Source organism: Aphanomyces astaci (genome assembly GCF_000520075.1).
Source record: "Aphanomyces astaci strain APO3 unplaced genomic scaffold supercont1.6, whole genome shotgun sequence".
NCBI lineage: Eukaryota > Oomycota > Saprolegniomycetes > Saprolegniales > Verrucalvaceae > Aphanomyces > Aphanomyces astaci.
Window position 1 is genome coordinate 790,370 of NW_009798269.1, and position 26,178 is coordinate 816,547.

A 26,178-nucleotide genomic window follows, 5' to 3' on the forward strand; every position below is an offset into this window, starting at 1 on the left:
AGTGTTGGTCGTGGTAACAAACATCCGGATACGCAACCACGCAACCACTCTACCGACGATTTTGACCAGTTCTGAATATTCGATCCCCCACTGTCTGTACTGACGCATGCGGGCGATCAACATCACGACGTCCGACATGGTGTCGCTTATGATGTTCTCGCTAGCCTGCTGCGTGGCAGCCGCTGTCATGATGAAGCTGCGCGGGATGCCATCACGGGCACGGGCGGCTACGTGGATCCTTGACGACGAGGAAGAAGACGAGCAGCTCCTAACCACCGCCACTACGTTCCGTCGGACTACAAAGAAGGAACAGGACACGCCGTTCTTTTATCCAGTGCTAGACGAGTCCTTGGCATGGTTTGAGCAGTGGCGACAGGCCAAATGTCAGTGCTCCAAGGCCGGCACAATGTACGAGACTTCGGGCAAAAACTCCTCTGTGACCGTTTGAACGCGGCGCACGACGTCGGGCTTCTTCACGGGTACGATGCGGCTTGGGTTCAGGGTAAACGCGGATGCTTTATCGGCCACGGACGGTATCGCCACCGCGTGGGTCAGCAAGGCCACCCATTTCGCCTTGTCGTGCAACGACAGGGCCATGAACGTGACCATATCTCGAGGGTCGTTGTCCCCGCCAAGGTCCAGTTTGAATTCACACGGTGTGGCTGCATCGTCCGGCCATTCCACCACACGCATACCTGGCTTGAGTATCCATTCAAACGAGTGCAATCCATTGCTATTTCTCGCCCCATTGTTGTCTCCGTGCTTGTCGTCCCTTCGCAAGCTCAAGGTTGTTCTGCGCAACGTCGCCGTCATGCACACCATCGTCGCGTTGGTTCCTTGCTGGTTGGTTTGGCCGCTTTGGACGATGCGAACGGCCAATTTGCCAGACTTGTGATCGTTTCGCGAAGTCGCAGTCCGGGGTGACGAAGGCTGTCGTCCGGTCAGTTTTTTCAGCGGTCGCAGGCGGGTCTTGACGTGTGGTGGCTGCTGCTTCCATGGTCTCAATCCGGTGGCCAATTCGATGGTCGTCATGGCGGCCTCATTAGGAGTGGCCGATGTCGAAGACGACGAACCTCCTCCATTTTGTCGCTGAAAATGAAGTTGGGCCGTCAATAATAAACTTTCAGTTCGCATGTGTTCTTGTATTGGCGTCGCATCAATCACATATTGCATGACTTGGTACGCTTCGACGTCGATTCGAGGACCGTTCAACGCGGCTTGGGCCTTGGCGACGGACTCCAACCGAAGCGTTCGAATCGGGGCGTTCACGTCGTATCTCTCCGAGTAGTACGAGGTTACCGCATCGCCGTCTGGTACTTCGGTGGGAAAGAAGGGTGCCAGTTTGGTGTTGTTGGCTGCGGGGGGGGCGACTGCTCCTGTCTGGGGCGTCGACTCGCGGCTGCGGCGGCGGGCTGGCCCCAGACTCTGACTCTTCCAAAACGACCCCATCAACTTGGCCGGCACTCCCTCTCGCCCCACGTCGTCGTCGTACGTCGTGGGGGTCGGCGTCCCCACTTGGTCGACTTTTTTCCGGGCCTCTTGCACATCTGCCAGCGTCAAGGCGGTCGCTGCCACCACGTCTGTCATGGTCACGTCGCGGTTGGTCAGGTCAAAGCGGGGCAAGAACATCTCTGGACCCCCCGCGGTTGTGGCCACATAGGTGCGGGTGTTCATCACGTGGAGAGCAAGTTCGTGCAGTCTCTAGGGGACAGAACAAAGTGCAAACATTGTCAAGATAGTAGACATCACAAAAGATAGACACGTAGATGTTGTTAATCGACTTTTCAATAGGGTTGAAGGTGTATGTTTAGCTCGTACGGCGGATTCGTCGGCATGGTACTGGTCATGCTGCTTGATTTGCCGCTCGAGACGCCCGAGGTGATGCTTGGGCAGGATGGCTTTGAGGAAATCATAGTTTAAATGGTACACGACAGTGTTGGCGACGGCGGCCGTCACGCTGAACGTGGCAACGCCGAGGACCCAGATGGAATGGCCTAGTGGCGTTCCCATCACACTGCGATCGTCGCAAACATGTAGTATTCGACTAGCAATACACTCGAAACACATTGTAGACAGACACCCAATTCGGGGCATGTGCTGTGGAAGCAAGCCAAAGCAGTTTCAGAGTTATGTGTGTGTCTACCTTTCGACACTTGGGCCAGCGACGTCGACACTTGCACGACGTCGATGTTGTCGGTGGTGCCGTTTTTAGCTTGAATCGGCAGCACATTCCCCAAAAAGCACGTGCCTTCCTTGATCACAAAGCAAGTGTTGAGTTGCGCATGGATGCGAACTACATCTACGTCCACACGGCAATATGTCAGATATCTTCTTCTTGACTGATCTACAACTTCGAGGCCACCAAACATGCGATGATGTAATATACTGTACCAGTGCCTTTATGGTACTCCACAGCCTGCGCCGTGTGGTAAATGTGCGCGAGTTTGTCCATGTCGAGGCGGTTGGCCCAATGGAGTTGCTGAAAGAACGAAATGCCGCTGCGTATTGCGTCCAGCTTGGCCGGGTCCCACAGCTCGTGGAACGACTGCGACGCAAACGAAATCAATTTCGCCGCGACTTCCGCCACTGCCGACAACGATCTAAGACATAAATCCTCAAGAATAAACAACCCACACGATATTATGTGGCGTGTGCATGCAACTCGACTACACCGTGTGAGCTGCTCGGTGAGGATTTCAAACTCGCCAAACCCGCCGCCGCTTTGAACGACGTTCAAGCACACGTCTTCGAGCGACGCGTACGGCGAGTAGAGGCCGATCGTTCCGGCCACCACTACGTAGTACCGCTTGGGCGCGTCCCCGGCTTTGAAGACTACCGTAGTCCAAAGGTTGGTAACTTCGCGATGGGAAGTGGGGAGGGATGGCGTACTGATTTCGCCCTTCTCGACCGTGTCGTAGCGTGCAGACGCGACGATGGCGGAGATGGTTGCGTCCGCCATACTCTGGAACAACTCCATGTGCGACAGGTGCTTGATGATCAGCTTGATGCGCTGGCTCGCAGCTTGATCGAGCAACCGCCAGAACTTTGGCTTTAGGTCGCCGCCGTTGGCCGACGGCAGCATCGTTTCCACCACCTAGTACGCCGAAAAGAAATCGTACTGTAAATAACATCCCAGGTGTTCTACTAGAAGTAGTAGTACTATTTACTTTGTTGTTAGCTCGTTTCCAATGCGCCTTGGCCAAACTAGGGGCATGACATGGTAATCAAAAGGAAGGACGAAGTAGTGATATGGTCGACTAGTTACATGCGTTTTGAGTGCGCGTCGGACTTTTTGCTGCTGGCTGCCAGCGCTTCCCGCCGCACGACTACAAACGTTTCCCTTGGACAAAGCATCACTTCGGCTACGGATTCGGCCACTACGTCATGGAGGCTGCCATAGGTCGTACGTAGTAGTAGTGTTGTTAGTTGAATATATATATATATATATATAATTTGCAACCTGGGCCAATTTCTGGAAAACACGACCTCGCCTCCCCATACATCCCCTGCCAAGAGCGTCACGAGCGGTCGCATCCGGGTTTGTGACGCTGCCACGTCACCGCCGTCGTTCTTGCTTGAATTGTACTGGTCATTCTGAGCGGCACTGGACGCCCCGGCACTGCTGATCCTCGCGGAATTCGGCTCGTCGATGCGCAGGATGTTGGACGGGCTGGGCGACGGAGCGATGGACGAACTCCTTTGCCAGAACGGGGTGTGCTTGCTGAGCTTGGCGATGGAGGGCAGCACGGTCGAGAGCCGGCGGCGACTGCCGTCTCGACTACCGACCAACGCCAGCGTTTTCGACGTGCTTTTGAAGTTGGACGTGAGCAGCTTGGCAAACACGTTATTGCTGTGGTTGGAGGTAGCCAGCGGCGTTGAGCTGAGCGGCGGCTGCACCACAGACACGGCCACATGACCCGAGATCACCACGACCAAGTGCTTTACAAGTTCCCCTAGATGCAAGCATCCATGTTATGACAAGCGAAAGAAGGCATACGTACCAGCGCGGACGACAACGTCCCCAGGCTGCAGCTTGAGACACCTGACGTCACTGGCCACTTTGTCGGGTCGGTCGATGGGGTATCTCAGGTGCGCGAGCACTTGATTGACTTCGTCTGGGGCGAACTGAATCGTCCCGGCTGCGTCCAAGCTCCCCACTAATGCACCCGCCCCAGAAAAGTGCAACTGTCACTTGGCACGTTTCATGGGAAATGAATGGTACGTCATCACACGAAGTTGGTACCTTGCCCGATCAACTCTTTCAAGCTGCGATGTGGTTTACTCCACTCGACCAGTCGTTGAAGCACTTGGCTCGCATCGTGTTCGGAAATCGACACGATTGTGGTCCGTGACGCCAACGCCACCATCGTCACAGGGGCCCTACAATCAGAGACCAACGTCATCGTCCACACAGGATCCAATGTTGACCAACATAGGGAGGGGGGTCTATGGTCTTGTGTTACCGTCGATTGGCCGTCGATGGGTCGACAAACCCGGTGCGACACGTATCCCCTGGGACCAGAACATGGACGGACGTGCCATACATCATGGTGAACTTTTTCTCGACGGGCGTAGCTCCAGACTCACTGGTGGCCACCTGCTCGGAATGCATCGACGGCACATGTACAAACGCGTGGCCTTGAAACAAATGGACGGCGGATTCGTCAGTGGCGCGGTCGCGGCTGTGGCACCCCACGTGGCCGGCCACAACAGAAACGAACTCGTCGGTCGAGTTGTCTTCGGCGCAGACGAGGTCCCCCACCTCCAAATACCGCACCCGCAGGTACGGCACCACTTCGAGCATGATGTAGAACGGGAGGTGGGCCAAAACTTGGACGTTTCGGAAGAACTTGGCGAGCTCGTTCACGTCCGACACGCTCGGAGGGGATACGTAGCACTCCATGGCGCGAAAGCGACTTGTCGGTGCAAACGTAATGTCGGTGGCGACGTCCGCAAGACACTCAAAGTAGACGGCGGTGGGGAACTTGACTAGAATAGTGTCTTCGGCTTTGGTGAGCGCCACCCGCTGCCGTTTTCGCTTGTCCAGCACTTCGTCGGCGCCAAATACATCCCCCGGCAACACATCGACGCCCGGGTCCGATGCGTTGCTATGACAGTGTGTCCAGAACAACTCGTTTTGTAATTACGCGATGTACGTACAGTTGAACACGTACGGCACCAGCCACGACAAAGTAGATAAAGTCGGCGTCGCTCGACTTGTTGTACACGACCTTGTCGGATGGCCACGGCGGGGACCCGACGGCACTTTCGGCGAGTCGGGTGATCCACCGATCCGGCAGTTGCTGGAAGAACAGCTGCCGCTTGAACCAGAGCTTGAGGTCGCCCACATCTCCCCAAGTCCGGTCCAGCTTGGGGATAACCGCGAGGGTAGCAAGATCCGACGCCGGAACATGACTCGCCGCAATATGCCGGTACACCCGGCGGTCCAACACTACCACTTGGGTGGCTTCGGTCGCGACGAGGCTCACCACCATGTGCAGCAAGGACGAATCGGTCGTTGGCCGCCGGACGTCCGTCGGCGCCGCGCTCCAGAGGTGGAAATCGCCGTACGACTCGCCAGCGGTCACTTGGGCCAACTCAATGCCATCGTGTTGTTTTGCCACAGCCTTTGTGTTGGCCTCTAATGACCAAAAATACTAGTGTTATTCTAGACATCCGAGATACTACGTAGTAATGAAACACTACCAATAGCCGTAGCGACGTTGTGCCGGTCCAGTCGATACAAACCCAGGCACCCGGTGAGCACCACGACAATGTCATGCGACGTTATGCCTGGCCCCAAAACTAAGCGTATCGTCATTTCGTTGGGGTTGTCTGGTTGGGGTCAGGGTCATGTAAAGGTGAATGAGTACATGGTTCGTGTTTGCGAAGTTTGCGCTGCCGACAAGCGTCTACGAGTCGAAGTTGAAGCGGTGGTGGGAGCTAGGGTAAGATAAGAAGATATCATCCTGTGATTAGCTTGATAGGCATTGATTGATATACATACTTGATTCATGAATGGAAACGAGGTCAAGAATGAATGCAGCACCGATTTGCTTCCCGAATGCATCTCCTCGGTCGAGTCCTACGATTACCATGTGAATATTATTCGAATTAACACGGGATAAAAAATGGTGTTTGTGTTGGGTACTTGTCTGGCAAACACCGAGTTGGTTTTCGCTCCCATGTACGCGGTGGCGCGGTCCATGGTATCCTACCACGTTGCCACGTCATCACTACTACTACTACTAGGACCGTCGTACTTTTCGAATCGACACGGCGGTCGTGGATTCTTGAGCGAGCTACATCAACCAACAACATGCAGATACCATCAATGTTGTTCATATTGTTTTTCGATGGCATCGATATCGTACCACACTGAATTTGCGATGCACAGTGTGCTTGGATGCAATGTCCGTGAGCCCGCACTCAGCTACAAAGCAGAAAACCAAAAAGGTATGTAGTCATAGCTTCTGCACCAAACAAACTGAATGTGTCGTAGCGGTGCGTTCCGGTACCTCCTAAGAGTTCAGATTAAGATTGTTAGCACAAAAAACTCACATCCCACCGCTATGAAAGGTCGTCACACACTCCCCAAAATCAAGTGGTTCGTTGGATTCGGCGCAATGGGATGCCAGCCATTGTGGAAACTTCTCGTCGCGATTCGATCGCTGGGCGAAGGCGTCGCTCTTGTAGCCACACAAACTGCCTTCCAGCTAGAACAACTTGATGCTCACTAAATCATCCTCTACACAAGTGGAATTATGGAAGCTCAGTAGTACGATGATGTGCATGAATGAATCCCCCGTCACTTCCTCGTCCTGGTAGTGCAACACATCGCCATCTTGGGCTTTCTACAAGTGAACACGAGCATTTCTCGGTAAAGGACATAGTATGTATATGGCAATCACTTGAGGGCTTGCATGCCAACGTACTGATACGACCACCTCGGCGGTCAAGTCTACCGACAGCGTTTAGTCGGAATTGCGATGATGGATTCGTGTGACGACGTACACAGCAGGGCGTGCGGCGACAGGAACGAAAACAGGTCCCGGTCCTTTAAGAATTGATATACCACACGAATGTCGCTGTCCGTGCGATCGTAAGGCCTATGACAGCAAAGGAGGCTCAAGCAATTCAGGTTTGGCCGGTAGGTAGTTGTACTGTACGGGATGTCGAGGATGGCCAGCACCATTTTGGTTCGGTACTTTTCAAACTTCATCGAATCCGCCGTCGGTCGAAGCTGCTGCGGGGGCTGCCCGCCACCATCCACGGCATCTGTGGCGGCACCCGTGCTGCCACGGTGTGTCATGACGGGCGGTATGCAAACCGTTACGTGAAACTGCCTTTGGATTACATTCATTCATAATGTCGTATAAAAATAATTTAGAATATATTTGAAATGCATCGAGTTTGGCATTTTAAACATTGCAATATATTTAAAATCGAACATATTGTAACGCAAAAGGACCCTATGGCATTTTTGATGTCGACCGAGCGCACGCAAAAGGCGTCCTTCGCGCACGTAGCGGTGCGTCCATGAGGTTACACCGCTGATCTGTATCCCTTTCTTAACATTAGATCTATCATGTATCTTTGGCGTACAACATGCTCATGAACAAAGCCACCTCGCGGACGTGGTGGACTCGCATCTCGGACCACCTGATCCTCGGCGCATTGCCGCTGAGAGATCGCGACCATCACACACAGGTCTGAATGCATCTTCAACTTCATTCCTGTCGATCCAAGCCCACATCATCTCCAAACTTATGCCTCATCGTAGCTCAAGAACGAAGAAGGAGTTGTGGCTGTCGTGACGATGAATCAGCCTTTTGAACTGCTGCCGTCTGTGCTAGGTACCCCCGTCACGCCAGGTACTTGTAAGCCCATGTCGTTCGCAGAGATGGATCAATATGATGTAGAGGACTGGCATGACCTCGGGATCGACCAATGCTTTGGACACACTCCGGACTTTTCACCGCCTGCACTTGCCACACTCATCGCGTACCGTCTAAAGCTTCCACCATCATGGCGTAGTTCTTGATGGGATCGCTTCGTTAGATGTGTCCACTTCACCAAGAAGCATATTGACCAATGCGGGACAGTCTACGTGCACTGCAAAGCAGGCCGAGGGCGAAGTACCATCGTCGTCGCCGCGTACCTCTTGCATGAGAATGGGGGGTGGTCTGTGGACGACGCCCTTGCGTTTATCAAAGCAAAGAGGCCCCACATCGCCATGCAGAGGCCACTGCTCGTGGACTACCACCAGTACCTTCATGCAACCCAGCATCGCCCAAACAAGCTGTAACTAAATCTAGTGTGTACAATGTACTACAGTATTCCAGTGGGAAGTGTTTGCTGTTGTCGACACACTGCAAGGACCTACTACGGTACTTGTAATTTGTTCACCAAGACCCAAAGACTACCAGGAATGCATACACCCTATACAGTAGTGTACTGTACATTGTACTACCACTAGTACATACAATTACTATTATTGGTTTTCACATCAATGTGTCCCTGGCCCCGCCATGCAATATGCACACTTGAACTAGCGTGAGATGCAAAGTGAACTTAACTTTGCTGGTACTGTCTCCAATCATGCGATTCGTGTGGTGTGGATACATACATGGACAGCGCACAATAGCGGACGAAATCAACTAATCGCTAAAGTCGTCGTTTCACTCCATCAAGCTAACCGCCGATCAATGGTAGGTGCGTAGTACTAGTAGCAGTTTACGCCTTAAGAAAAACTCCCAGGTTCTCAACTGCACTTCCGCACTTCATATCACGTGCGGTGCATATGATGCAGCGGAGCTGCTGCTTATGGTTGTAGCTTGTGGAGAGACATTTCACACACACAACAGGATGGACAAGAAGAGCATGTTAGTGTTAAACATCAAACAGGATGGACAAGAAGAGCATGTTAGTGTTTGATTTGTATGAGCAGGCCTTGGCGAATGAGACTTTCGACGTCGGCCCGTCGGAGAAAGTGCGTCGAGTTGGCATGCAGCTGCACGGGGCCGTTTTCCGTGTAGATTTCGCCGCAGTCTTTGACCACGCGCACTTGAATGTACAAATCTTTCGGCGGTTGCAAGTCCTGCCACAACGACATCGTGAGATGATGTTCCAGGGGATGTTGATGATGGCATCTACCGCCGACAAGTCCAACTGGAACGCCGACATGTAATTGCTCAGGCCTTGGTCGTAGCTGTGAAAGAATTGCATTTCGCGAGCGCATAGCCTATACATACACAAACAAGTGACGTGGCAGCACGAGAAGCACGCGCTGTCGTACGCGGGAGCCAAGTTGTCTGGCACGACACTGCCCGTTTGCCATCGCAGCTCTTTGATTTTGTTCACGCGGTGGTTGCTACATGCAGCGACATTCGTGATGGAGGGTCATGGTGTTGAGGCGCGATTTCGTCTGTCGAGCTTACATGTACGCCAACGCCGCCCGCTTGTTTCGCATGAGGCACTGGTGGCTCACGACAAGCCCGCAATGCTGCGACGGATGGTTCTCGATGCCATCATCAAACATCCTAGAGCCCGATTAATGCACACAGCTGCAGCATAAAGATAGGCTCGCAGGCAGTGCAGTACTCACTCGATCTTATCTGCAATCTGCCGGTGGAACACCCCCACTTCGTCTGCAACGAGGCGCATGCCCTCTTCCTACACACACCAAACACCGTCATTCATAGCTATGTACATGTCGAGTCTCCTTACGTTGTATGGAGGCAGCCACTCGCTACGCCCGAGTTCCTTCAGAAGCTCCTTCGCCTTGGCGCACATCGTGGCCATGGTGTTGCAGCGTTGTTGGAGTTTTGAGGATTTTACTCGACCTGTTTTAGCGATTTTAGCCAATTGTTGCCAATGCAGTCTCTCCCACTAAAGTCTCCTTATAACCAATCATATCTCTATTTGAAGTGAATTCTGACCAATCCGATCGCAGTTGTCTTTACAATGTCGACTCACAGCTGTCAAGTGCGCAGTCTAAGGATGACCACCTTGCCACTGAAGTCGGCTGTAATCGGCAGTCCTGCCACCGCAGCGGTGTTGGCACCGGTGGAGGTGCTCTACTTGATCTCTTTCCTCGATCTGTTCTCCGTGTCGTTGATTGTACCGTCTCTGCCGTCCTATGTCAAGTCGCTTGGTGGAGGTAACACCCTTCGATCCAACATTGGTCGACGTCACCTCGGCTGGCTGTAGATGCGGTATCGATTGGGTACATTTCGTCGCTGTACGGCGCAATTCAGATGGTCAGTGCGCCTCTCGCGGGTGTGCTGAGCGACATCTTCGACCGCCGACTGGTGTTGCTCGTGGGCATCGCCGGGTCCGCCGTCGGGTATGCCATTCTCGGGTTCTCCATGACGCTGTCCATGGTCGTCTTCTCCCGCGTGCCGTGCGGCGTGTTCAAACACACGCTGAGCACCGTGCGGTTGGCCGTGGCCGATCAAACGTTGCCAAACGCGAGGTCCTTCCCATCCTTCCCCATCTTCCCCACACCTGATGCCCAATATGGTGTGTATAGGGCAGATGCCCTCGGCAAGATCAACGCGTACTCGAGCTTTGGGTTTATCTTCGGCCCTCTCGTGGGTGGCATCCTTGGGGCCTACCCCAACGGATTCAACTACACGGCGATGCTCACGGCGGTCGTGTTTTGCTGCAATTACGTGCTCGTGCTACTGTACGTGCCCCCTGCCAAGCCCAAGGTGGTGGCATCGAGAGAGATCTTGTGCGACGACCCCACCGACATCGACCCCATGCTCCTCGACACCGACCGAGACGCGCCAGAAGTGGCCCATGACATCCGCTCCATCGCCCGGGCCGTGCTGGACAAGCTCAGCGACTACAAGGACATTCTCGCGCTGTCTCCCATCGCTCGAAACTTGCTCAGTGTGCGTCTGCTCATGGCAGCTGCGGCCATCTTATTTCGGTACGATATAGTGCTTTCAAGCTAAATGTGGTATCTTCGGTAGATTCGGCGAACGACGTCAAATCATCGAGAAGTCGTTTTACTTGAACTAACTATACTCACTATGAATCCTGTCAATGTTGAACTGTTTGTGAAATCGAAAAGCTTGGTATTGCACCGGATACACCTGCAATTTGATTGGTTAAAAGGTTTTTATTCGAACATTTCATTGGCTACTTCGGTCCGTCGTTTACTGCGTCGATTTATTTTGCTTCGTCGATTCGATTGGTAGCCCCAGTCCATTTTGAAATCGAATGACCAATATATGAATGTATATATATATATATATATATATATAATTGTATATGTGTGGTTGACGTTGATTCGCATTTGGGTAGAACTTGAGGTTGTGGATAAGGTTGTGTGTCAACGGTAGTTTCGCTGGGATGTAGAAGTTAGTGCAAATAATTGGACAAATGGTACAATGTTAGTGTAAGATATATAGTTGCCTTGGGATATTATAATTAAGTGCAAATTGACGTAATATGGAAGATACAAATTCTCGATTCACAATATTAATATTGAAGTAGTAGTACAGTACCTGTGCAATGATTTTATTTTTAATACAAAATTGAAGTGACCGTAATATTTGTAGGAGTCACTTTATGCTGTTGTTGGAAGAAAAGTATAACGCGTCGTCCACTACGCGGGGGTACGTTTTGAGTTACATGGGCGGGTTGGCAGCGTCCAGTGGCCTTGTCGTCGGCCGGTTGGTCGCTTGGTACGTCGATATATATTATACATATATATACTAATATGTACAATATTTCTGCGACAGGGTGCAGTCCGAGACGCTGCTGGTGCAAGGCGCGAGTGTCGTGTACGTGCTGACGTTTCTCAGCATTGCCATGTCGACCTCGCTACCCATGGTCCTCGCCCTGCAAGCGCCACAAGTGGTGGCCATCAGGTATTTATTGTGAATTCTCTATCCAATACTCGCGTAGTTTTCTAAGCCATGTTGAATCAATCTGGATGTTCTCATTGGCTGAATACTTTTCTGGAAGAGCCAATCAGATCCACTCAAAGTTGGCGCTGAAATTTGGACTCGACAGAGTCAGATTTTAAGCTTATTCAATGTATGGTATAACATTTCAAGATAAACATTTGAGTGATAAACATTTGAGTGGGGCCAACAATCGATGATTGGATGAAATTTCATATTAGTGCACTTTGATTGGCTAGGATATTCTCAAATACATTTGTCAAGTTCCAAATTGAAACGGATTTGACAATATAATCTTGATATATATTTGCACCGAATCCACTACATATACTCCTTGCAATCAACAAGTTGCTCGATGTGGCTACATCCATTCCTAATTGAGATACAAATGGTACAGTGTGCTGCGAGCGTGCTCCGTGTCATTGCAGACGGCGTCCGTAGCGCCGGAATCCCTTGGAGGCATCATGGGAGTGTCTGATTCGCTCACGGTATTACCCTGGAGGATATATATATATATACAAAACTGCAGCATATAACTGTGGATGGTGCCTTGTAGGCATTGGCGCGAACCGCGGGGCCTTGTACGTGTGATTGTACTGGAATATGTATGAAGAAACGACATGAGAGGTTGTTTGGTGTAGTGCTGTCAGGGTATTTGTATGTGATGTCGTCTGCCGGGCCTGCGTACGGCGCGACGGCGCTGGCCACGGTCAGTTGTGTGCTGTTTTATGCGACGATGGTGCGCACCCACGCCCCGCACGCCCCGATCGTGGCTTTGCATCGAAACCACGACGAGTAAGCTAGCTATCATTGCGACCTGTCATAGGAAACTCAACCCAACACTTTTGGGTGTGTATATGCACCATAAACTGACTATTTTCCTGTCGAAAATGACCTTGTTTGGAAGCTTTTAACTTGAGCTCGTACTTGACGACGACGTCGATGGGCCCAATGCAATGCTGGGGAAGTAATACGCCGCGCCAGAACCATTCTACAGCATTTTAGATATATATATATGAGGGACATACATAGCTTCAAAATGGAGGCTTTTTGCAAAAACATGGCAATAGAAGAAATATATCAAAATGGAGAGTACACTTTGTAAAAGATGCAAGTTCTATTTACATATTTACAGCAGTTAGATGAGAGTTCACGAATAAATAGATTGGATACTTTTAGGATATAGGGTTATTGTCGAATATGACTTACCTGGTCTCCTCCATCCAGCCACACCATGCCTTCCCGCAAGAGAACGTTCAGCGCCAACGTACTTCGATTCGCATCCCACCCCAATCGGTCCGCCAACGTGGCGACTGTCACCACCCCTTGCGTGTCTTGGGCGAGCAGCAAGATGGACGAATGGTCTTGACTTAGCTCCACTGGTACAGTCACAATCTGTACATGTTTGTCAGCATCACGATCGATTCATGCATTGAGTGAGCATGCATGCAACGTTACCATCGTTTTCATGCCAAGTTCAATCACGTTAAAGCCTTCGCCGAGAACTTTGAGCTTCTTCACAGATCGCTTGATGTCGTCGTCCGAGATCTTTTGCATCATGGGCCCGCGTCGCTGGTCCAGCAGCGCGAGAAGGTCCTGGATCGCAATCAATCCGCCGTTCTTGTTGCGCGTCAAGATGCACACTTCGATGATTTGCACAGCCAGCTCGTAGTAGAAATCGCCCATGTCCAGCAGCTCGGACCAAAACCCTTTCTGGGATGCGAGGGGGTCGACCCCAATCTTGGCACACATGACCTGGAAGCGCTTGCGAAACTCGGGATCCTTCTTGATCTGCGACTTGTACTTGACCGCGAACGTTTGCAAGTTGGTCTTGAACACCTGCAGCTGCTCTTGCACATGCGTCAAGTGGTTCTGTGTCAATTGCGCGCCCACTTCCTCATACGCCTTCTTCTGGTCCTGCTTCCACTTGACGGCTCCAATGCCCATCTTGCCTCGCCTCATGATGACGACTCGGCGGCGTGTTCACGGTCAAGTCGAGTAATTGAAGTAGGTTTTTTAAAAGTGTTTTGTCCAATCACCGACAAGAATGAATTTTGACGAATCACAACGAGCGACGACAAATATATCAAGTCGACGACATTTGGTCGAATTTACAAATTTGTTTGGATATTTGACGGAATCATGTCATATTCGCTCAAACGTTGATGGATTGCTCATTGCTGAAGATAAGGTGGGCAGTACTACATTTAAATGAAAGGAGCTCCATGGTGCATATGTGGTCTACAACTATTACGATGACTTGATTGACAGAACGTTGACAAGCACAAACAACAGTGTCCGAAAAAGAGGTAGAAATGTTGAATTTTGAGGCAATTTCGTTGGAATTTTGAAGAATATTCGTAAATACTTTGGTAAAAAGTGAGGTCGTAAACCATTCTCGTTCCAAGTAAATTACTTTGACGTCATCACCTATTCAATAATATACCTTGTGAAAATAGATACTCAATTCCAATCAAATTAATGCATTTTACCTCTATATTCGAATACACGCTGAAAGTGGATGTGTCGAGTATGACGTGGCGACGCGTCGAATAAAAAAGTGTAGTTTCACTACCAGCGCGAAACTCACTTGAGTTTTGTATGGTGTCCCCTGGCTGCCTTCTTCATTTTCTGTTTGGCAGTGAACACTCGCGGCAAAGATGTTCTTCCTGGACTGGTTCTACGGCGTGCTCGGCTTCCTTGGTACGTACCTCCTCCTGTAGATGGAGCTAGTTAGGGGGCGGAAGCATGCTGCTACATGTCGGAATATGACCCTCATCATGGTGGTGCGCCCATAGGTCTTCACCACAAGAATGCCAAGATCCTGTTCTTGGGCTTGGACAATGCCGGCAAAACCACCTTGTTACACATGCTCAAGGACGATCGTGTCGCAGTGCACGAGCCGACTTTGCATCCCAGTACGTCCATCTTCGTCCTTCTCCCCACGGGTGGCTAACATGGCATGCACGCAGACTCGGAAGAATTGATCATTGGCAAGCTGCGTCTTCGCACGTTCGACTTGGGCGGGCACGAAACCGCGCGTAAGTTGTGGCGCGACTACTTTGCCACCGTCGACGGCGTCGTGTTCTTGGTCGATGCGTTGGACCGTGACCGTTTCCCCGAATCCAAGCGCGAATTGGACACGTTGCTCGGGTGCGACGAACTCGCAAGCGTGCCGTTCCTTGTGTTGGGGAACAAGATTGATATCCCCCGCGCGGCGTCCGAGGACGAGCTGCGCGCCGCGTTGGGTTTGTACGAAACCTACGGCAAGGAAACCCGCGGAAACCGCGATGCCAACATCCGTCCCATCGAATTGTACATGTGCTCCGTGGTGCGGCGAATGGGGTACGCAGATGGCTTCCGTTGGATGTCCGACTTCCTATAAACTGTACACACCACGCCACGAATCCACCTGCGGTCGGTCGCCTCTGCTGAGTGTGCTACACGACGACGGACCCGAAGGCCACCGGATGGATTGGGCGCTCGTTAGTGTGCATAATTTTCCTAACAACGATGCATGCAGGTTCCTTCTTATGCTGCCATATGACGTACGATACAAACATGCGCATGGTTGTGGTCTCCACGAGCTTCTGATCAAACGCAATATACCTTTGTATCGATTTCAACTCGCCACGTCACTTTTCATATCCTGTGTGCAATAATGTTGACATATAGTATTAATACCCACACAAGTGTCTATAAATACATTGGATACAGTAACCTTGCCAATACACGTTGTAACGCTTACATTTCTCGCCCGCCATCACGATAATGGTGGTCCTGTATATGGCATCACTTCTTTGGGCATGAGGTATGTAGCTAGCTCTCCAAGCGAGGTCTAATATACTCTTACGTCAACGTGGCATGGCCGAGTGTATATTTAGACACTGACAGTAAATATATACATGTGTCTCCTATTCCCAGTAGCCCCAAGCGACACATCATGGTTCCCCCCCTTCGTTACTTCTTCCCGTAGCTACCTGCGCCAGTCTTGCACTAGCAGCATCATGCGTACGTGGTTGGTTGGGGCGTTGACGGGCATATTCGCGGCCGTGGTGGTGCAAGGTCATTCGTGGATCGGTACTCCCTCCACCCCCCATCCTCGCTTGTAGCCAAACATGGTCAATCCTCCAATCGTAGAATGCTCCAACTACGTGATTCAATCGGACGCCGACAAGAACTATTACAATCCGAAAAACTGCGTCGGGTTCCCTCGATGTGCCGCTGCCCGTGCGTGAGCATATATCCACGTTTGTCCATCATGTAATCATCATGTGTCAATCTACCATGTCTAGGCGGCGACGTGTTTGGGTTCGAGGGACCGTTGCAGTACCAGCAAACGACCAAGTCGTGCCAGTGCAGCCGCGACGCGTCTAATGCGTACACGGCGGCCAATCCCAAGGCCAAATACACGCCCGGACAGCGGGTGTGTCTGGCGTATCCGGCCAAGAACCACGTGGCCGACTCGTGTACAAACCAGTACATTCCCGACTCGGGGATGCGCATCTACCGGTCCGACAAGGGCGAGACGGCCGACCCCGCCTTGTTCAAGTGGCCGCACGAGTACAACCACCTCAACGGCGTCCACGTCAACGGCGTGATCGACTACAAGGGATTCCAGAACTGCCCCAAGTTTTGCGAGCAAAAGGACAAGGCGCTGTGCACCGTGTGCTTTGACCTGGAGCCAGATCTGGCCGTCGGCGCATACTCGTTTCACTGGGAGTGGTCGTTCAACCCAGGGCAAGACCGGTACGTGAGCTGCTGGGAAGTGGACGTCGTGACCGGATCCGCCCCTTCCCCGTCCGTGACCCCCAACAGCAACACATCTCCAACTTCGCCACCATCTAAAAACAACTACCCGAAAGGCGGCGGCGACGAACTTGAATGCGACGAATAGTAGATCAGTGAGCATAATGCCGATGGATACATACATGGACGTGAAGTGCGTGAACACTCTTTCCCTATCAATGGTTGTTCATTTCATTCAGCATTCATGTCGGAATCGACGCTTCGAATTGCACCCTCCATACAAAAGAGGTGTTCGGGGGGGGGCCGCTGCCATGCCGACATGTATTGTAAAGCCTCTACCACGTTCCGTACGTTATTACCGAACAATGGATGACTTAGATTAGAATGGTGTCTATGGTTATGGCGGCGTTGTGTGTGGAAGGGGGGGACTTGGGTCGAGGGGAGGGGGAACTTCAAGTCGACTCGAGCACCCACGGATGCTGCATGATCTGGTCTAGCGAGAGCCGCCGACTCGGGTCTTGCACCACGAGCAGCCGATTGAGGAGATCTCGAACGGCCGAACTCACGTGAGTCATGCCCCAGCTGTCGAGCATTTCGTTCATGCGGCCCGTGGCGATCATTTGGAAGCGCGGATCCATGTCGTCTGGCCGTTCGAACGGCGGGGCGCCTGTGACCATGATGAATAGCATCACCCCCATCGACCAAATGTCGGCCGCGAACCCGTTGAACGGCACTTGGTTGCGGTAGATCTAGCCAAGATGACGGTCGGGTTTATATATCTACATCCTAATCGAATACCTCTGGAGGCATGTAAAAGATCTTCCCCACAGCCCCAGACGGCGGCAACGCGTATGTCATGCCGTTTGCATCCACTGGAATGCCCACACACAGCCCAAAGTCGATGATCTATCCAGGCAATGTGTTGTTGTCATTGGTCAGAACTTTTACTTCATCTACACGGAGAGGTTTCGATCATCGTGGGGATGTTGGTACCTTGGACGTGTTGCCATCGAGCAAAACGTTTTCTAATGACATGTCGCGGTGGCAAATGTATCGGCTTTGCAGGTACGCGACCCCTCGGAGCACTTGGGTAAACCAGCGGCGGCACTCGCCTTCGTCCATGGCGCCGCCTGTTTCAACGAGGGAAAACAGTTCGCCGCCCCGGCAGAACGGCAGCACTGCGTAGATAAACTCGGGGTCGTGCAGACATTCAATCTACGTGGACACAGCGCTGTTAACCTCACAGGTAGATAGATGGTGATGGTGGCGGGTTCAACCAAGGTGAGGACGTGGGGATGGCCTGGTGTGGACAGGTACTGCTGCGTGGCGAGCTCGACAAGAGGGTTTTCCTGCAGATTCCCTTGTTGGATGATGGCTTTGCTCATGACTTTGATGGCCACCTCGACGTTCGTCCGCACGAACGTGCCGTTCCCGTTCGGATGCAATCGCAGCTGCACGGCGTGCTTGACCTTGCCGTAGATGCACTTGCGCAGTGTCCGCACAAACTCATACACGTGACCCGATCCAGAGAACAAGCACGGAAACACACCCACGCCCATGATGTGGCAATTCCGAAGCTCGGCGTTCATGAAGTGCACTTCCTGCGGGATGCACGACTGGAAACCCTGGGCGTAGTCGTGCATGTCGCTGCCTGTACGGAACACTGCATCTGTGGGTTCGATGCGAATACCCAGCGCTTGCAACTGCGCCGCCAGTTCACTCATGATGTGCGTTGTTGATGTCGAAAGCCACAGGATCTGGCGCTCGTTCTGCCAGGGCGGTTGCGCTGTTTTTGGTGCCACCCCCCATGCCCATGGGTCGTATGTCATCACGTAAAATACAAGTTACAAAGCAACTTGTATATGGCCTTTTGTATACTAAAATTCGTGTGTTTGTGACAATTAAATATAGCCATCGTTTGAATTGGAAAAACCAATTGATGGAATTAAATACATCGCAAATATGAAATTTCAGAGCAAACGTCAGGACGTACAGGAAGCTGCAACCTGAACGCTGTGCCCAATTGTGACATAACTTCACTAGTACTTCGAAGTGAAGTTACTACTGGGGTACTAGTACCCCAAGAGTTTCAAAGGTAATGTGAAGCAAACGATGGGAACTTGCTACATGATTATCCTTGATGCATACATGTTGCCTTTGCTACTCCGCCGCGCCGTCGTCCTCGACAGCGTACGACAACAGCGCCGCCGCCTTGTCGTCTTCGAGCGCCGCAGTGTACTGGTCGTTCGTGTCGGGGTACATCGTGCTGGGGTCGGTCGTCTTTTGTTTCTTAGACGGTTGGATGTGGTACCCCTCGGGGTATTCAAACGGTGCGGGGGCGGTTGAGATGTTGCGCGACTTGAGCATGGCCACGACCGCGTCCGCGTCGGCGCGCTGCGCCGCCTGCTTGGCGACGGGGTTGGGGTCGTCCATGGCCCACTTGATGCTCAGGATCTCGTCGCCTTCCAACGCTTGGTTGCCCATGGCTTCCTTGGCAAACTCGGCGGACGTCCGATGCCGATACCGGACGAAAGCGACGGCAAGGCGGTGCACAATGTTGACGTTCTCCACTTCACCCCACTCGACAAACGCACTCATGATCACATCCTCCGTCATGCTCTTGCTTTTGAGTCCCCCCACGTACAACGTGCGCGAATTCCGCATGAAATTCCCTACAAAACGATGTCACATTTTGATATTTTTTTAATAATTAAAAAAAGGTACTTCTTGTAGAAAATATATGCAATCGTCTACACGCAATATTTGGTGTACTAAGCTAAGACACACACAAATTAGTGTGAAGGACACTTCCACACACAGTGCACGACTAAAAAGGTATCGAGTGACCGATGTGGCGAAGCTGTACCTGTGCCGCTCATGTCGTCGCGGTCGGTGGCGTGTCGTTCGCGACCGAAGCAGTCGTGCAACATCCCTAGCCGCAACTCGTCCGCCATTGTCGGCAGCCGGTGGAAGTAGTTGCACCCGGCGCCGCGCGCACACCCACCGCGCGCGAAATGGAGGCAGAAGAACTTGTTGGCCTTGCCGATCTTGTCGGCCTTCGTGTGCCCGGCATCTGTTTCGAGGCAGCAGCGGTGCTCGGCTGGGTCCTTTTCTTTTGTGTTGTCCCAGTGGTCGCCAATGTACTTGTCGTACCAAATGTTGTACTCGTTCGCGCCTTCCATGCGCGTGTTCCGGTTCGGCATCGCTTCGATCTGCTTCCGCGCAGGACGCGCAAGGTACTTGGTGTTCAGGTCCTCGTACTTGTTGGAGTTGTCGTGGCCGGCTTGGCCGCGTCCAAACCACCCCGTTGAGTGCGGCGCCGCGCCCATTTCCTTGGGCCGTTCCCACTGCGTTTCCTGGGACTCGATGTGATAGTAGTAAATCTTGTTGGTCGATGGATCCAATGCTTCGCGCCATTTGCTGCCTTCATTTGTCTTGCTGTACACCAGCGCGTCCGGCGCTTGCACCTTTGGGGCGCGGCACCGCAGACAACGCGGTCGACGCGCGTAGTTCTCGTGCTTGCATTCAGAGCAGAACCAGTTCTTCTCGTATACCGTGTACGCAGCTCCTACTTCACCAAGGACTCCCACGGCCGTCAACTTGCGGGGAAGACTCTCATCGAGGCCAGTCGTCGGTGTTGCCTTCGATGCCATGCTTAGCACCAGAGGATGATCGATTTTACCCCTTCCGGATAATGCTAAGAGACTACGGATACGAAAGTGCATCTTGAAAAACCATTTTAAATGCCATTTGGTTTTAAATGGGTTTTAAACAGATACTATCCATTAATACGATTTAAAATGTAATCATTACAAAAAGCAAGACACAATCCACCCGTGTCTTTTAAAATTCGATAGAGCCAATCATGGACGCGCATTACGAGTTTTGCTGGCGCGATGATGGAACAGGACTTGGATGGCATTGGCTTGTCGGCCGATGCACTGGCCGCGTTGCGAGAATTTGCCCTCGAGCGAGGGATTACCGTAGAGGACGACGATGAATCCTTTGACATTCGCAAGGAAGTGCAGACGGCACTGGAAGAGGAGAAGGGTCCCAACGAAGACAAGTTCACGTACAGCTTCGGCGACGACATTTCCATCCAGCTCAATGGCCTCCGTCGCGATATAGGCCAGACGCTCAACAGTACAGGGCTGACGCTGTGGCATGCTGGGGACTTCTTGTCCGACTTCATGTTCAAGCATCCTCACTTGTTTGCTGGCAAGCGTGCGCTGGAGGTACGTTCAACGATGTGATGTCCGTGCATGACACGGCGTGTCTAGCTCGGCAGTGGACTGGGTCTATGTGGCATCTTGGCGTGGCATTTGGGCGCTCAAGTATTGATCACGGTAGGACTATTAAATGAATGATCAACACGGTGAAAACTCTGATAGGACGGCGACGACGAGTCCATGGTGCTGCTGGAAGAAAACTGCAAGTTGAACGGTCTGGACACTGACGTGTGCTGTCAAAAGCTGCTGTGGGGCGAAGACCTGGCCCCCGAGACGCAAGGCACGTACGACGTCCTCATTGGTGCCGACATCATCTACGAAAAGGACTACGTGGGCCCGCTGTTCGCCACCGCGAGTCACTTCCTTGCCCGATCCTCGGACGCCAATATTTTCTACTTGGCCTACACCAAGCGCAATGTGTCGATCGATTACGTCTTGGCGTGTGCGACGGACGCTGGTTTTACTTGGGTTGCTCCCACCACTGACGAGGGCATTTACGAATTCAAGCTAACTCGCAACTAAATATCCACATTGTGTTGTTACGAAGGTAGTCTACGCAGGTGCAAACTGACTTGTGTACATGCTGAGAAATACGCATACTTGTCCGAGAATTCAACCTAAAAGTGATGGGAGTAGCGTTCCGTACAAACTGGCCACTACTAGTCGTTGCATTGATAGATGAAACTCCGTTGCGAGGTAGTTAGTACCAGCTAGCATTTCATGGACACGACAGAATTTGCGATTTAGTGGTTGGTTAAGATGGCTTTACCCGAAGGACTGCGAATTCTGGCTTCTGAAAGTAAAAGGTGAATACGACATGGTGACATACAATTTCATACCCGTCAATGAATCCCTTGTCCGGATAAATAGTTGAAACGGCTCCAAATTGACGCCCACGACCTTTGGGACGGCGTTACGATCACAGATTTATCTGCCCATTAACCTCGAGTAATGCGTTGGACTGCTGCTCTTTGTGGCTTCATTGCTACGACTTGGCCAACTGCGGTAGAGTCCAAGGTGAAGGGCCACTGCACCGCCATCCTTGTGGGGGCCAAGGTAACACACCTTTTGCGACAACTTTAATCTGTGGTCCATGACAAATCTACGCAGGCGTCCGCACATGGCACGCCCATGACAACCCACAGCAACGATTGTCCGTCTTGCGACTTTCGCTTGGCCAAAATACCTCCCCAAACTCATCCGATCGGTAGCCAGCGCGACGTATACGTGTTTTCGCCGGATTACCCTCGCTACGGTAGGCGCGTCATTACAAAAGTCGTCGTGAGACTGATGTTTAACCGTTTCGTTGCATGTGCAGTGGGGACGACTAGAGGCCCAGCATATGATCCTGCCTTGGTGGACCGGCGGTTCTTCAACTGGACCGACACAACGCCGATAGCCCAAATCCCCCAAGTACCGTCAACCTACGGTTACATTGAAGGCGTTTACCCCATCATGAACGACCATCGTGTGGCGATGGGGGAAAGCACATGCGCTGCGAAATTCGTGTCCAAACCGGTCTCAGGGGGTGGCCGCGCGCGTCTGGACATTGTCGAGTTGGGGCATTTGGCGTTAGAACGAACGACTTGTGCCCGTGACGCCATCGCTCTGATGGGGGGGATGGCAGAAACGTATGGATACTACGGGTCTTTCTGGGAGACGCCCAGTGCATTTGAGAACGCAGGGGAAGCGCTAACTATAACCGATCCGACCGAAGCGTGGATGCTGCACATGCTCCCAGACGACACTGGAGAGTCCGCCATTTGGGTGGCCCAGCGGGTACATGACAACCACGTCGCCGCCGTGGCCAACCGATTTGTGATCCGAGAAATCAACTTCACCGACACGGACCACTTCATGGCGTCGGCCAATGTACTGGACATCGCCAAGCGTCATGGATTCTGGGACGGCGTGGCCCCCTTTGACTTTACCGACGCGTACGCGGGCCCGCCGGACGTGACGCTCTCTTCCTCCCTCCGCGTGGGCCGAGTGTTGAGTCTGGCCAACAAAAATGTCAACGTGGACACGTTTGCGGACACCACTCCGTTTTTTTCGGCCAAAGTGGACACGTTACTAACTGTCCAAGACGTTATGGGATTCCAGCGCGATCACTACGAAGGCACAAAGTTTGATTTGACAAAGGGACCTGCGTCCGGCCCCTATGGCGACCCCAATCGATATGGTTGGTGCTAGTATATATGGCTACTACTATGTACAAAGGACCAAATGCTACTGTACCAACTACTTGAATATAGAAATCGCCGACGCTGACGTGGGGACTGGACACTTCGAACGAGCCATTGGCATATACGAAGCCACGTATACGTTTGTGTCAGTGCTGGATGCAACGAATAGACACAACGACCACATTTGGTACGAACCCTAACAAGGCATGACATTTGAAGAGTGTGACATGGTCATTTCAATCATGTGAAATTCATTTTGAGACATGTGGAGCAGGTTTGGACCGTACTCGCCCGACTCGACGATTTACACCCCGGTATATGCCTTGGCCACGGCCATTCCGGCGACCTTGCGGCACGGTTCGTTGCGTGAGTTTGATATGCACTCTGCCTTTTGGATCAACGCCCTTATTGGCAATTATGCATCGAAATGGTATGCCTTTGCGCACCCGGTGGTGTCAGCCTGCCAGATTCAGACCGAGACCCACGCGCTCGAACGTACGTAGTAATTTCCTTTCTATGCATCAATATATATATACAATATATGCAATGTAACGTGGCATGCCAATAAGTGATATATGCTACCGGTACTACGAATGAGTCCTCTCATGCTGATGGATGTGACACATGTAGTGCAAAATACCATCCACGCCAAGGCGAATGAAATTGCACAAACTGAAAACCCTGCGTTACTGGGCGAGTTCTTGACCAACGCCACCGACACATTTGCACAAACAACGCATCTTGCGTCGATGGCTTTGTTTACGGCGCTCGTGACGACGTTTCATGACGGCGTAATCATGTCCAACTTAACCGACGAGCACCTGGTGGCCACGTCCATGTCCATGCCTCGGTGGTGGCTGGAGCTCGTGGGCTTCTACCCGCCGACCACTGTCGGACTTTCAGCTCAAAACTGTGCTCCTTTGGCATTTCAAGGGGCAGTGATAGCCATGTGCGCCGGGCTCGTGGGGTTTTTACTGGGTCGGCAATCACACGTCCAGCGCAAGTATCTACCGATTAACTAATAATCCGACGGGTGATGGTGGCACGAAAAACTGTGCGCTGTAGATCAAGCTCACATACTGTAGCTTGTCGTTATTGAGCACAGCCAGTCTGTCATAAGACCTAATTAACGTTACAGTATATCTTGAAGGGCGACACGATTATAGATAGTATAATGTGAAATTCTAACGATGTACATGGATGGACGTCCTAAGGGTACTACCGTTCGTGACCAATGGCTCGTAGCCATAATTGTTTACTTGAATCTGACCTCTTGGCTATTGGCGACCTTTGAAATCCTAGATTTCTGGCATCATCGAGTGTTAGGTTATCTTCGATTGCATATACACCCAACGACAAATATTACGCACTTCTAACTTGAGCACTTTCCCATCGCACTTTATACGAATCAAGGTTATCATGTTCGATATCTGTGGCATCAGAAGTCGAAAACAACAGCGAGGGGGTCGGGAACCATTCGTGTTGGGCCAGCTACAAGCCCAACCAAAGAAGCGTTCACGACATTCTCGTTGGACTCGACAGTGACTGGTCATTGTGTACTCGAAGCCGGGAAAGTGCAATTCTGGCCTGGCTCAAACGACCGGCATGGACAACGTGTTTGCGAATTTGGTGCAGTGCCAAGACTCAAAACATGATGTTCGTGGGCCGTGGAAACGTGTATATCGTTTCATCCTATCAAGTCCAAATCAAAGATGAGGGCAGTGGAGACTTGTACGCGAAACTCGGCGCGTCCACTCGAATTCTCACCAAATTTCGCCCCATACCCTCCACTGTGGTCCTAAATCGTCCTGCCCATCCCCGAGACCAAGGCGTTTCGATCCATCGAGCGGGAGTTGTCGCGATTGTTCGATCGTCCACGGTCCTCCCCACCGCCAAGCCAGCAAATACCTTAAGTCAGCCGACTGCAGTCCTGATGCAGCGGTTTCGAGCTGTATCGCTGGCGTTTTGAATCTGCGCTATGTTGTGTTGGCGATCGTTGTGCTGTTCACGCTGCGCCAATGTGCAAGACTGCAGGAACGGCCCAACCACGTCGAGTTTACGTTGGTAGCGACACCTACACCTTCCACCACGAACAAAGCATAAATAACACACTTTTAATACTACTGTAGTAGCGATTTGCTGCACATTGTTCCTTATATTTGTGCTTAGCTCGTACGGTACAGTAGGTGTGTCCACTCCTTCATTATCTCAATCTACCTAACGTTAGAAAGCCATACTCATTTAACTTGCCACGAGGAATTGTTGGTCGTTTTTGCACGGATTTGTCTAGAAAATGCGCCTTCTTAGTAAATGGTCATGAAACCATGAAACGTTGCCGTTCGTGGCCCATCGACGTCGTCAAAACAGAACCCACACGTATAAACGCTCCCAAAATTCCTGGCACCTTCTGCGGGCTTATTTCTCATTCTTGATTTTACTGTTATGAACATGTGGATGAACCAAATGAAAGTTTTCAACGCAACCTCGTCCTCCGACATTCGCGGCCTTGTTTTGCGCAACACGGGGGGATATGTTTTCGAAGACCGGATCAACCCAAACCGTCGGTGGTGTTTCGAGCGAGCAGCTCCAACGTGCTAAACGCCCTGACCATCAACGTCATCCCTGGCAACATCCTCAACGTCCTGGAGCTGGCGTTTTGTAACGACGTCACTCCAGTGGCGTCATAGGCTTATCGACCAATCAGAACAGACGTCACTGTTGACGTCAGTTTACGACCAAGCTCGATTGGCGTGCGGCGTGCTCGGCCATGGACACCAGAAGTTCCTTCTGCAGAGCGCACGTATATATAGCATTAGATATAGTATAGTCACAGTAGTCATGCATGTAGATGTAGATAACGCCAATCAATCAGTTTTACAATTTCCTCTGCGTTATCAACTAACTCCCTACACGTTTGCACAAAATGTCAAGGTGGACGGTCAATATTTGATTAACATTTACATCCCGACAAACTCAATCCAGTACCTGCAAACAGACCAAGGGGGCGACACGGTGGTGGCGCCACGTATTTTCACTGCCAACGCATCGATGCCCATTTCGATTTCGTCGTTTGGCGCTGGGTCCATTGTGATC

At 51.7% G+C, this 26,178-nt stretch overlaps 11 protein-coding genes across 14 annotated transcripts; 6 read left to right on the plus strand and 5 right to left on the minus strand.

Annotated features, from left to right (window-relative positions):
• Positions 1-384: 384 nt before the first annotated feature.
• On the minus strand, positions 385-7,339 carry H257_03621 (hypothetical protein; the record flags this gene model as incomplete). Its single annotated transcript, XM_009827792.1, has 24 exons — positions 7,170-7,339; positions 7,015-7,109; positions 6,936-6,961; positions 6,783-6,854; positions 6,569-6,716; positions 6,519-6,521; positions 6,375-6,433; positions 6,264-6,302; positions 6,152-6,214; positions 6,008-6,085; positions 5,874-5,943; positions 5,707-5,805; positions 5,161-5,641; positions 4,464-5,108; positions 4,244-4,380; positions 4,002-4,157; positions 3,461-3,953; positions 3,266-3,391; positions 3,168-3,204; positions 2,890-3,094; positions 2,392-2,832; positions 2,144-2,299; positions 1,819-1,994; positions 385-1,701 (listed from the first exon to the last, which is right to left on the minus strand). The coding sequence occupies exons 1-24, from the start codon at positions 7,310-7,312 to the stop codon at positions 385-387; spliced, it is 5,265 nt and encodes a 1,754-aa protein (XP_009826094.1). The 5' UTR covers positions 7,313-7,339.
• A 123-nt stretch (positions 7,340-7,462) lies between these two features.
• On the plus strand, positions 7,463-8,350 carry H257_03622. Of its 2 annotated transcripts, XM_009827793.1 has the most exons (5): positions 7,463-7,531; positions 7,582-7,710; positions 7,784-7,874; positions 7,923-8,004; positions 8,062-8,350. In XM_009827793.1, the coding sequence occupies exons 1-5, from the start codon at positions 7,475-7,477 to the stop codon at positions 8,306-8,308; spliced, it is 606 nt and encodes a 201-aa protein (XP_009826095.1). In that variant the 5' UTR covers positions 7,463-7,474; the 3' UTR covers positions 8,309-8,350. The 2 variants fall into 2 exon arrangements, with proteins under 2 accessions (XP_009826095.1, XP_009826096.1); XM_009827794.1 differs by having other exon boundaries at positions 7,463-7,710.
• Positions 8,351-8,854: 504 nt separating this feature from the next.
• Positions 8,855-9,850, minus strand: H257_03623 (hypothetical protein). The gene is made up of 6 exons (XM_009827795.1): positions 9,730-9,850; positions 9,608-9,675; positions 9,441-9,542; positions 9,299-9,373; positions 9,157-9,244; positions 8,855-9,100 (listed from the first exon to the last, which is right to left on the minus strand). Exons 1-6 carry the CDS (start codon positions 9,802-9,804, stop codon positions 8,927-8,929), a joined length of 582 nt encoding a protein of 193 aa, XP_009826097.1. The 5' UTR covers positions 9,805-9,850; the 3' UTR covers positions 8,855-8,926.
• Positions 9,851-10,002: 152 nt separating this feature from the next.
• Positions 10,003-12,812, plus strand: H257_03624 (hypothetical protein; the record flags this gene model as incomplete). The annotated part of the gene is made up of 8 exons (XM_009827796.1): positions 10,003-10,162; positions 10,213-10,477; positions 10,535-10,939; positions 11,574-11,699; positions 11,757-11,885; positions 12,319-12,409; positions 12,478-12,502; positions 12,563-12,812. The coding sequence occupies 8 exons, from the start codon at positions 10,003-10,005 to the stop codon at positions 12,718-12,720; spliced, it is 1,359 nt and encodes a 452-aa protein (XP_009826098.1). The 3' UTR covers positions 12,721-12,812.
• Positions 12,763-13,951, minus strand: H257_03625. 2 transcript variants are annotated; one of them, XM_009827797.1, is made up of 3 exons: positions 13,380-13,920; positions 13,131-13,316; positions 12,763-12,912 (listed from the first exon to the last, which is right to left on the minus strand). In XM_009827797.1, exons 1-3 carry the CDS (start codon positions 13,881-13,883, stop codon positions 12,832-12,834), a joined length of 771 nt encoding a protein of 256 aa, XP_009826099.1. In that variant the 5' UTR covers positions 13,884-13,920; the 3' UTR covers positions 12,763-12,831. The 2 variants fall into 2 exon arrangements, with proteins under 2 accessions (XP_009826099.1, XP_009826100.1); XM_009827798.1 differs by lacking the exon at positions 12,763-12,912 and having other exon boundaries at positions 13,066-13,316; positions 13,380-13,951.
• Positions 13,952-14,495: 544 nt separating this feature from the next.
• On the plus strand, positions 14,496-15,449 carry H257_03626 (hypothetical protein). Its single transcript, XM_009827799.1, has 3 exons — positions 14,496-14,624; positions 14,720-14,839; positions 14,894-15,449. The coding sequence occupies exons 1-3, from the start codon at positions 14,582-14,584 to the stop codon at positions 15,304-15,306; spliced, it is 576 nt and encodes a 191-aa protein (XP_009826101.1). The 5' UTR covers positions 14,496-14,581; the 3' UTR covers positions 15,307-15,449.
• A 264-nt stretch (positions 15,450-15,713) lies between these two features.
• H257_03627 (hypothetical protein) lies at positions 15,714-16,885 on the plus strand. Its single transcript, XM_009827800.1, has 3 exons — positions 15,714-16,001; positions 16,062-16,151; positions 16,217-16,885. Exons 1-3 carry the CDS (start codon positions 15,827-15,829, stop codon positions 16,816-16,818), a joined length of 867 nt encoding a protein of 288 aa, XP_009826102.1. The 5' UTR covers positions 15,714-15,826; the 3' UTR covers positions 16,819-16,885.
• Positions 16,886-17,002: 117 nt separating this feature from the next.
• Positions 17,003-18,465, minus strand: H257_03628. Of its 2 annotated transcripts, XM_009827801.1 has the most exons (4): positions 17,948-18,465; positions 17,664-17,885; positions 17,469-17,576; positions 17,003-17,419 (listed from the first exon to the last, which is right to left on the minus strand). In XM_009827801.1, exons 1-4 carry the CDS (start codon positions 18,392-18,394, stop codon positions 17,123-17,125), a joined length of 1,074 nt encoding a protein of 357 aa, XP_009826103.1. In that variant the 5' UTR covers positions 18,395-18,465; the 3' UTR covers positions 17,003-17,122. The 2 variants fall into 2 exon arrangements, with proteins under 2 accessions (XP_009826103.1, XP_009826104.1); XM_009827802.1 differs by having other exon boundaries at positions 17,003-17,576.
• A 304-nt stretch (positions 18,466-18,769) lies between these two features.
• H257_03629 (hypothetical protein) lies at positions 18,770-20,359 on the minus strand. The gene is made up of 2 exons (XM_009827803.1): positions 19,537-20,359; positions 18,770-19,342 (listed from the first exon to the last, which is right to left on the minus strand). The coding sequence occupies exons 1-2, from the start codon at positions 20,321-20,323 to the stop codon at positions 18,831-18,833; spliced, it is 1,299 nt and encodes a 432-aa protein (XP_009826105.1). The 5' UTR covers positions 20,324-20,359; the 3' UTR covers positions 18,770-18,830.
• A 198-nt stretch (positions 20,360-20,557) lies between these two features.
• H257_03630 (hypothetical protein) lies at positions 20,558-21,445 on the plus strand. The gene is made up of 3 exons (XM_009827804.1): positions 20,558-20,905; positions 20,951-21,016; positions 21,062-21,445. Exons 1-3 carry the CDS (start codon positions 20,567-20,569, stop codon positions 21,419-21,421), a joined length of 765 nt encoding a protein of 254 aa, XP_009826106.1. The 5' UTR covers positions 20,558-20,566; the 3' UTR covers positions 21,422-21,445.
• A 349-nt stretch (positions 21,446-21,794) lies between these two features.
• H257_03631 (hypothetical protein) lies at positions 21,795-24,239 on the plus strand. The gene is made up of 6 exons (XM_009827805.1): positions 21,795-21,955; positions 22,010-22,154; positions 22,218-23,081; positions 23,155-23,272; positions 23,360-23,580; positions 23,716-24,239. The coding sequence occupies exons 1-6, from the start codon at positions 21,851-21,853 to the stop codon at positions 24,105-24,107; spliced, it is 1,845 nt and encodes a 614-aa protein (XP_009826107.1). The 5' UTR covers positions 21,795-21,850; the 3' UTR covers positions 24,108-24,239.
• The last annotated feature ends 1,939 nt before the right edge of the window (positions 24,240-26,178 follow it).

Excerpts from the sequence above, each read along its gene's own strand:
- H257_03622 (XM_009827793.1), top strand. The coding sequence starts at position 7,475 with ATGGCATTTTTGATGTCGACCGAGCGCACGCAAAAGGCGTCCTTCGCG. Across the intron at positions 7,532-7,581 it reads CGTCCTTCGCGCACGTAGCG|ATCTATCATGTATCTTTGGC; the intron begins GTGCGTCCATGA and ends TCTTAACATTAG. Across the intron at positions 7,875-7,922 it reads AGGTACCCCCGTCACGCCAG|AGGACTGGCATGACCTCGGG; the intron begins GTACTTGTAAGC and ends AATATGATGTAG.
- H257_03629 (XM_009827803.1), bottom strand. The coding sequence starts at position 20,323 with ATGGCATCGAAGGCAACACCGACGACTGGCCTCGATGAGAGTCTTCCC. Across the intron at positions 19,343-19,536 it reads CGACGACATGAGCGGCACAG|GGAATTTCATGCGGAATTCG; the intron begins GTACAGCTTCGC and ends ATCGTTTTGTAG.
- H257_03631 (XM_009827805.1), top strand. The coding sequence starts at position 21,851 with ATGCGTTGGACTGCTGCTCTTTGTGGCTTCATTGCTACGACTTGGCCA. Across the intron at positions 22,155-22,217 it reads GCCGGATTACCCTCGCTACG|TGGGGACGACTAGAGGCCCA; the intron begins GTAGGCGCGTCA and ends TTGCATGTGCAG. Across the intron at positions 23,273-23,359 it reads AGACACAACGACCACATTTG|GTTTGGACCGTACTCGCCCG; the intron begins GTACGAACCCTA and ends CATGTGGAGCAG.
- H257_03626 (XM_009827799.1), top strand. The coding sequence starts at position 14,582 with ATGTTCTTCCTGGACTGGTTCTACGGCGTGCTCGGCTTCCTTG. Across the intron at positions 14,625-14,719 it reads CGGCGTGCTCGGCTTCCTTG|GTCTTCACCACAAGAATGCC; the intron begins GTACGTACCTCC and ends GTGCGCCCATAG. Across the intron at positions 14,840-14,893 it reads CGAGCCGACTTTGCATCCCA|ACTCGGAAGAATTGATCATT; the intron begins GTACGTCCATCT and ends GCATGCACGCAG.
- H257_03630 (XM_009827804.1), top strand. The coding sequence starts at position 20,567 with ATGATGGAACAGGACTTGGATGGCATTGGCTTGTCGGCCGATGCACTG. Across the intron at positions 20,906-20,950 it reads CTGGCAAGCGTGCGCTGGAG|CTCGGCAGTGGACTGGGTCT; the intron begins GTACGTTCAACG and ends CGGCGTGTCTAG. Across the intron at positions 21,017-21,061 it reads GCGCTCAAGTATTGATCACG|GACGGCGACGACGAGTCCAT; the intron begins GTAGGACTATTA and ends AAACTCTGATAG.
- H257_03623 (XM_009827795.1), bottom strand. The coding sequence starts at position 9,804 with ATGGCCACGATGTGCGCCAAGGCGAAGGAGCTTCTGAAGGAACTCGGG. Across the intron at positions 9,676-9,729 it reads AGTGGCTGCCTCCATACAAC|GAAGAGGGCATGCGCCTCGT; the intron begins GTAAGGAGACTC and ends TGGTGTGTGTAG. Across the intron at positions 9,245-9,298 it reads CCAGACAACTTGGCTCCCGC|GCTATGCGCTCGCGAAATGC; the intron begins GTACGACAGCGC and ends GTGTATGTATAG.
- H257_03628 (XM_009827801.1), bottom strand. The coding sequence starts at position 18,394 with ATGAGTGAACTGGCGGCGCAGTTGCAAGCGCTGGGTATTCGCATCGAA. Across the intron at positions 17,886-17,947 it reads ATCCCCACGTCCTCACCTTG|ATTGAATGTCTGCACGACCC; the intron begins GTTGAACCCGCC and ends GTGTCCACGTAG. Across the intron at positions 17,577-17,663 it reads TCGATGGCAACACGTCCAAG|ATCATCGACTTTGGGCTGTG; the intron begins GTACCAACATCC and ends TTGCCTGGATAG.
- H257_03627 (XM_009827800.1), top strand. The coding sequence starts at position 15,827 with ATGTGTCTCCTATTCCCAGTAGCCCCAAGCGACACATCATGGTTCCCC. Across the intron at positions 16,002-16,061 it reads GCAAGGTCATTCGTGGATCG|AATGCTCCAACTACGTGATT; the intron begins GTACTCCCTCCA and ends CTCCAATCGTAG. Across the intron at positions 16,152-16,216 it reads CCCTCGATGTGCCGCTGCCC|GCGGCGACGTGTTTGGGTTC; the intron begins GTGCGTGAGCAT and ends TACCATGTCTAG.
- H257_03625 (XM_009827797.1), bottom strand. The coding sequence starts at position 13,883 with ATGAGGCGAGGCAAGATGGGCATTGGAGCCGTCAAGTGGAAGCAGGAC. Across the intron at positions 13,317-13,379 it reads AACTTGGCATGAAAACGATG|ATTGTGACTGTACCAGTGGA; the intron begins GTAACGTTGCAT and ends AAACATGTACAG. Across the intron at positions 12,913-13,130 it reads GGCTGGATGGAGGAGACCAG|AATGGTTCTGGCGCGGCGTA; the intron begins GTAAGTCATATT and ends AAAATGCTGTAG.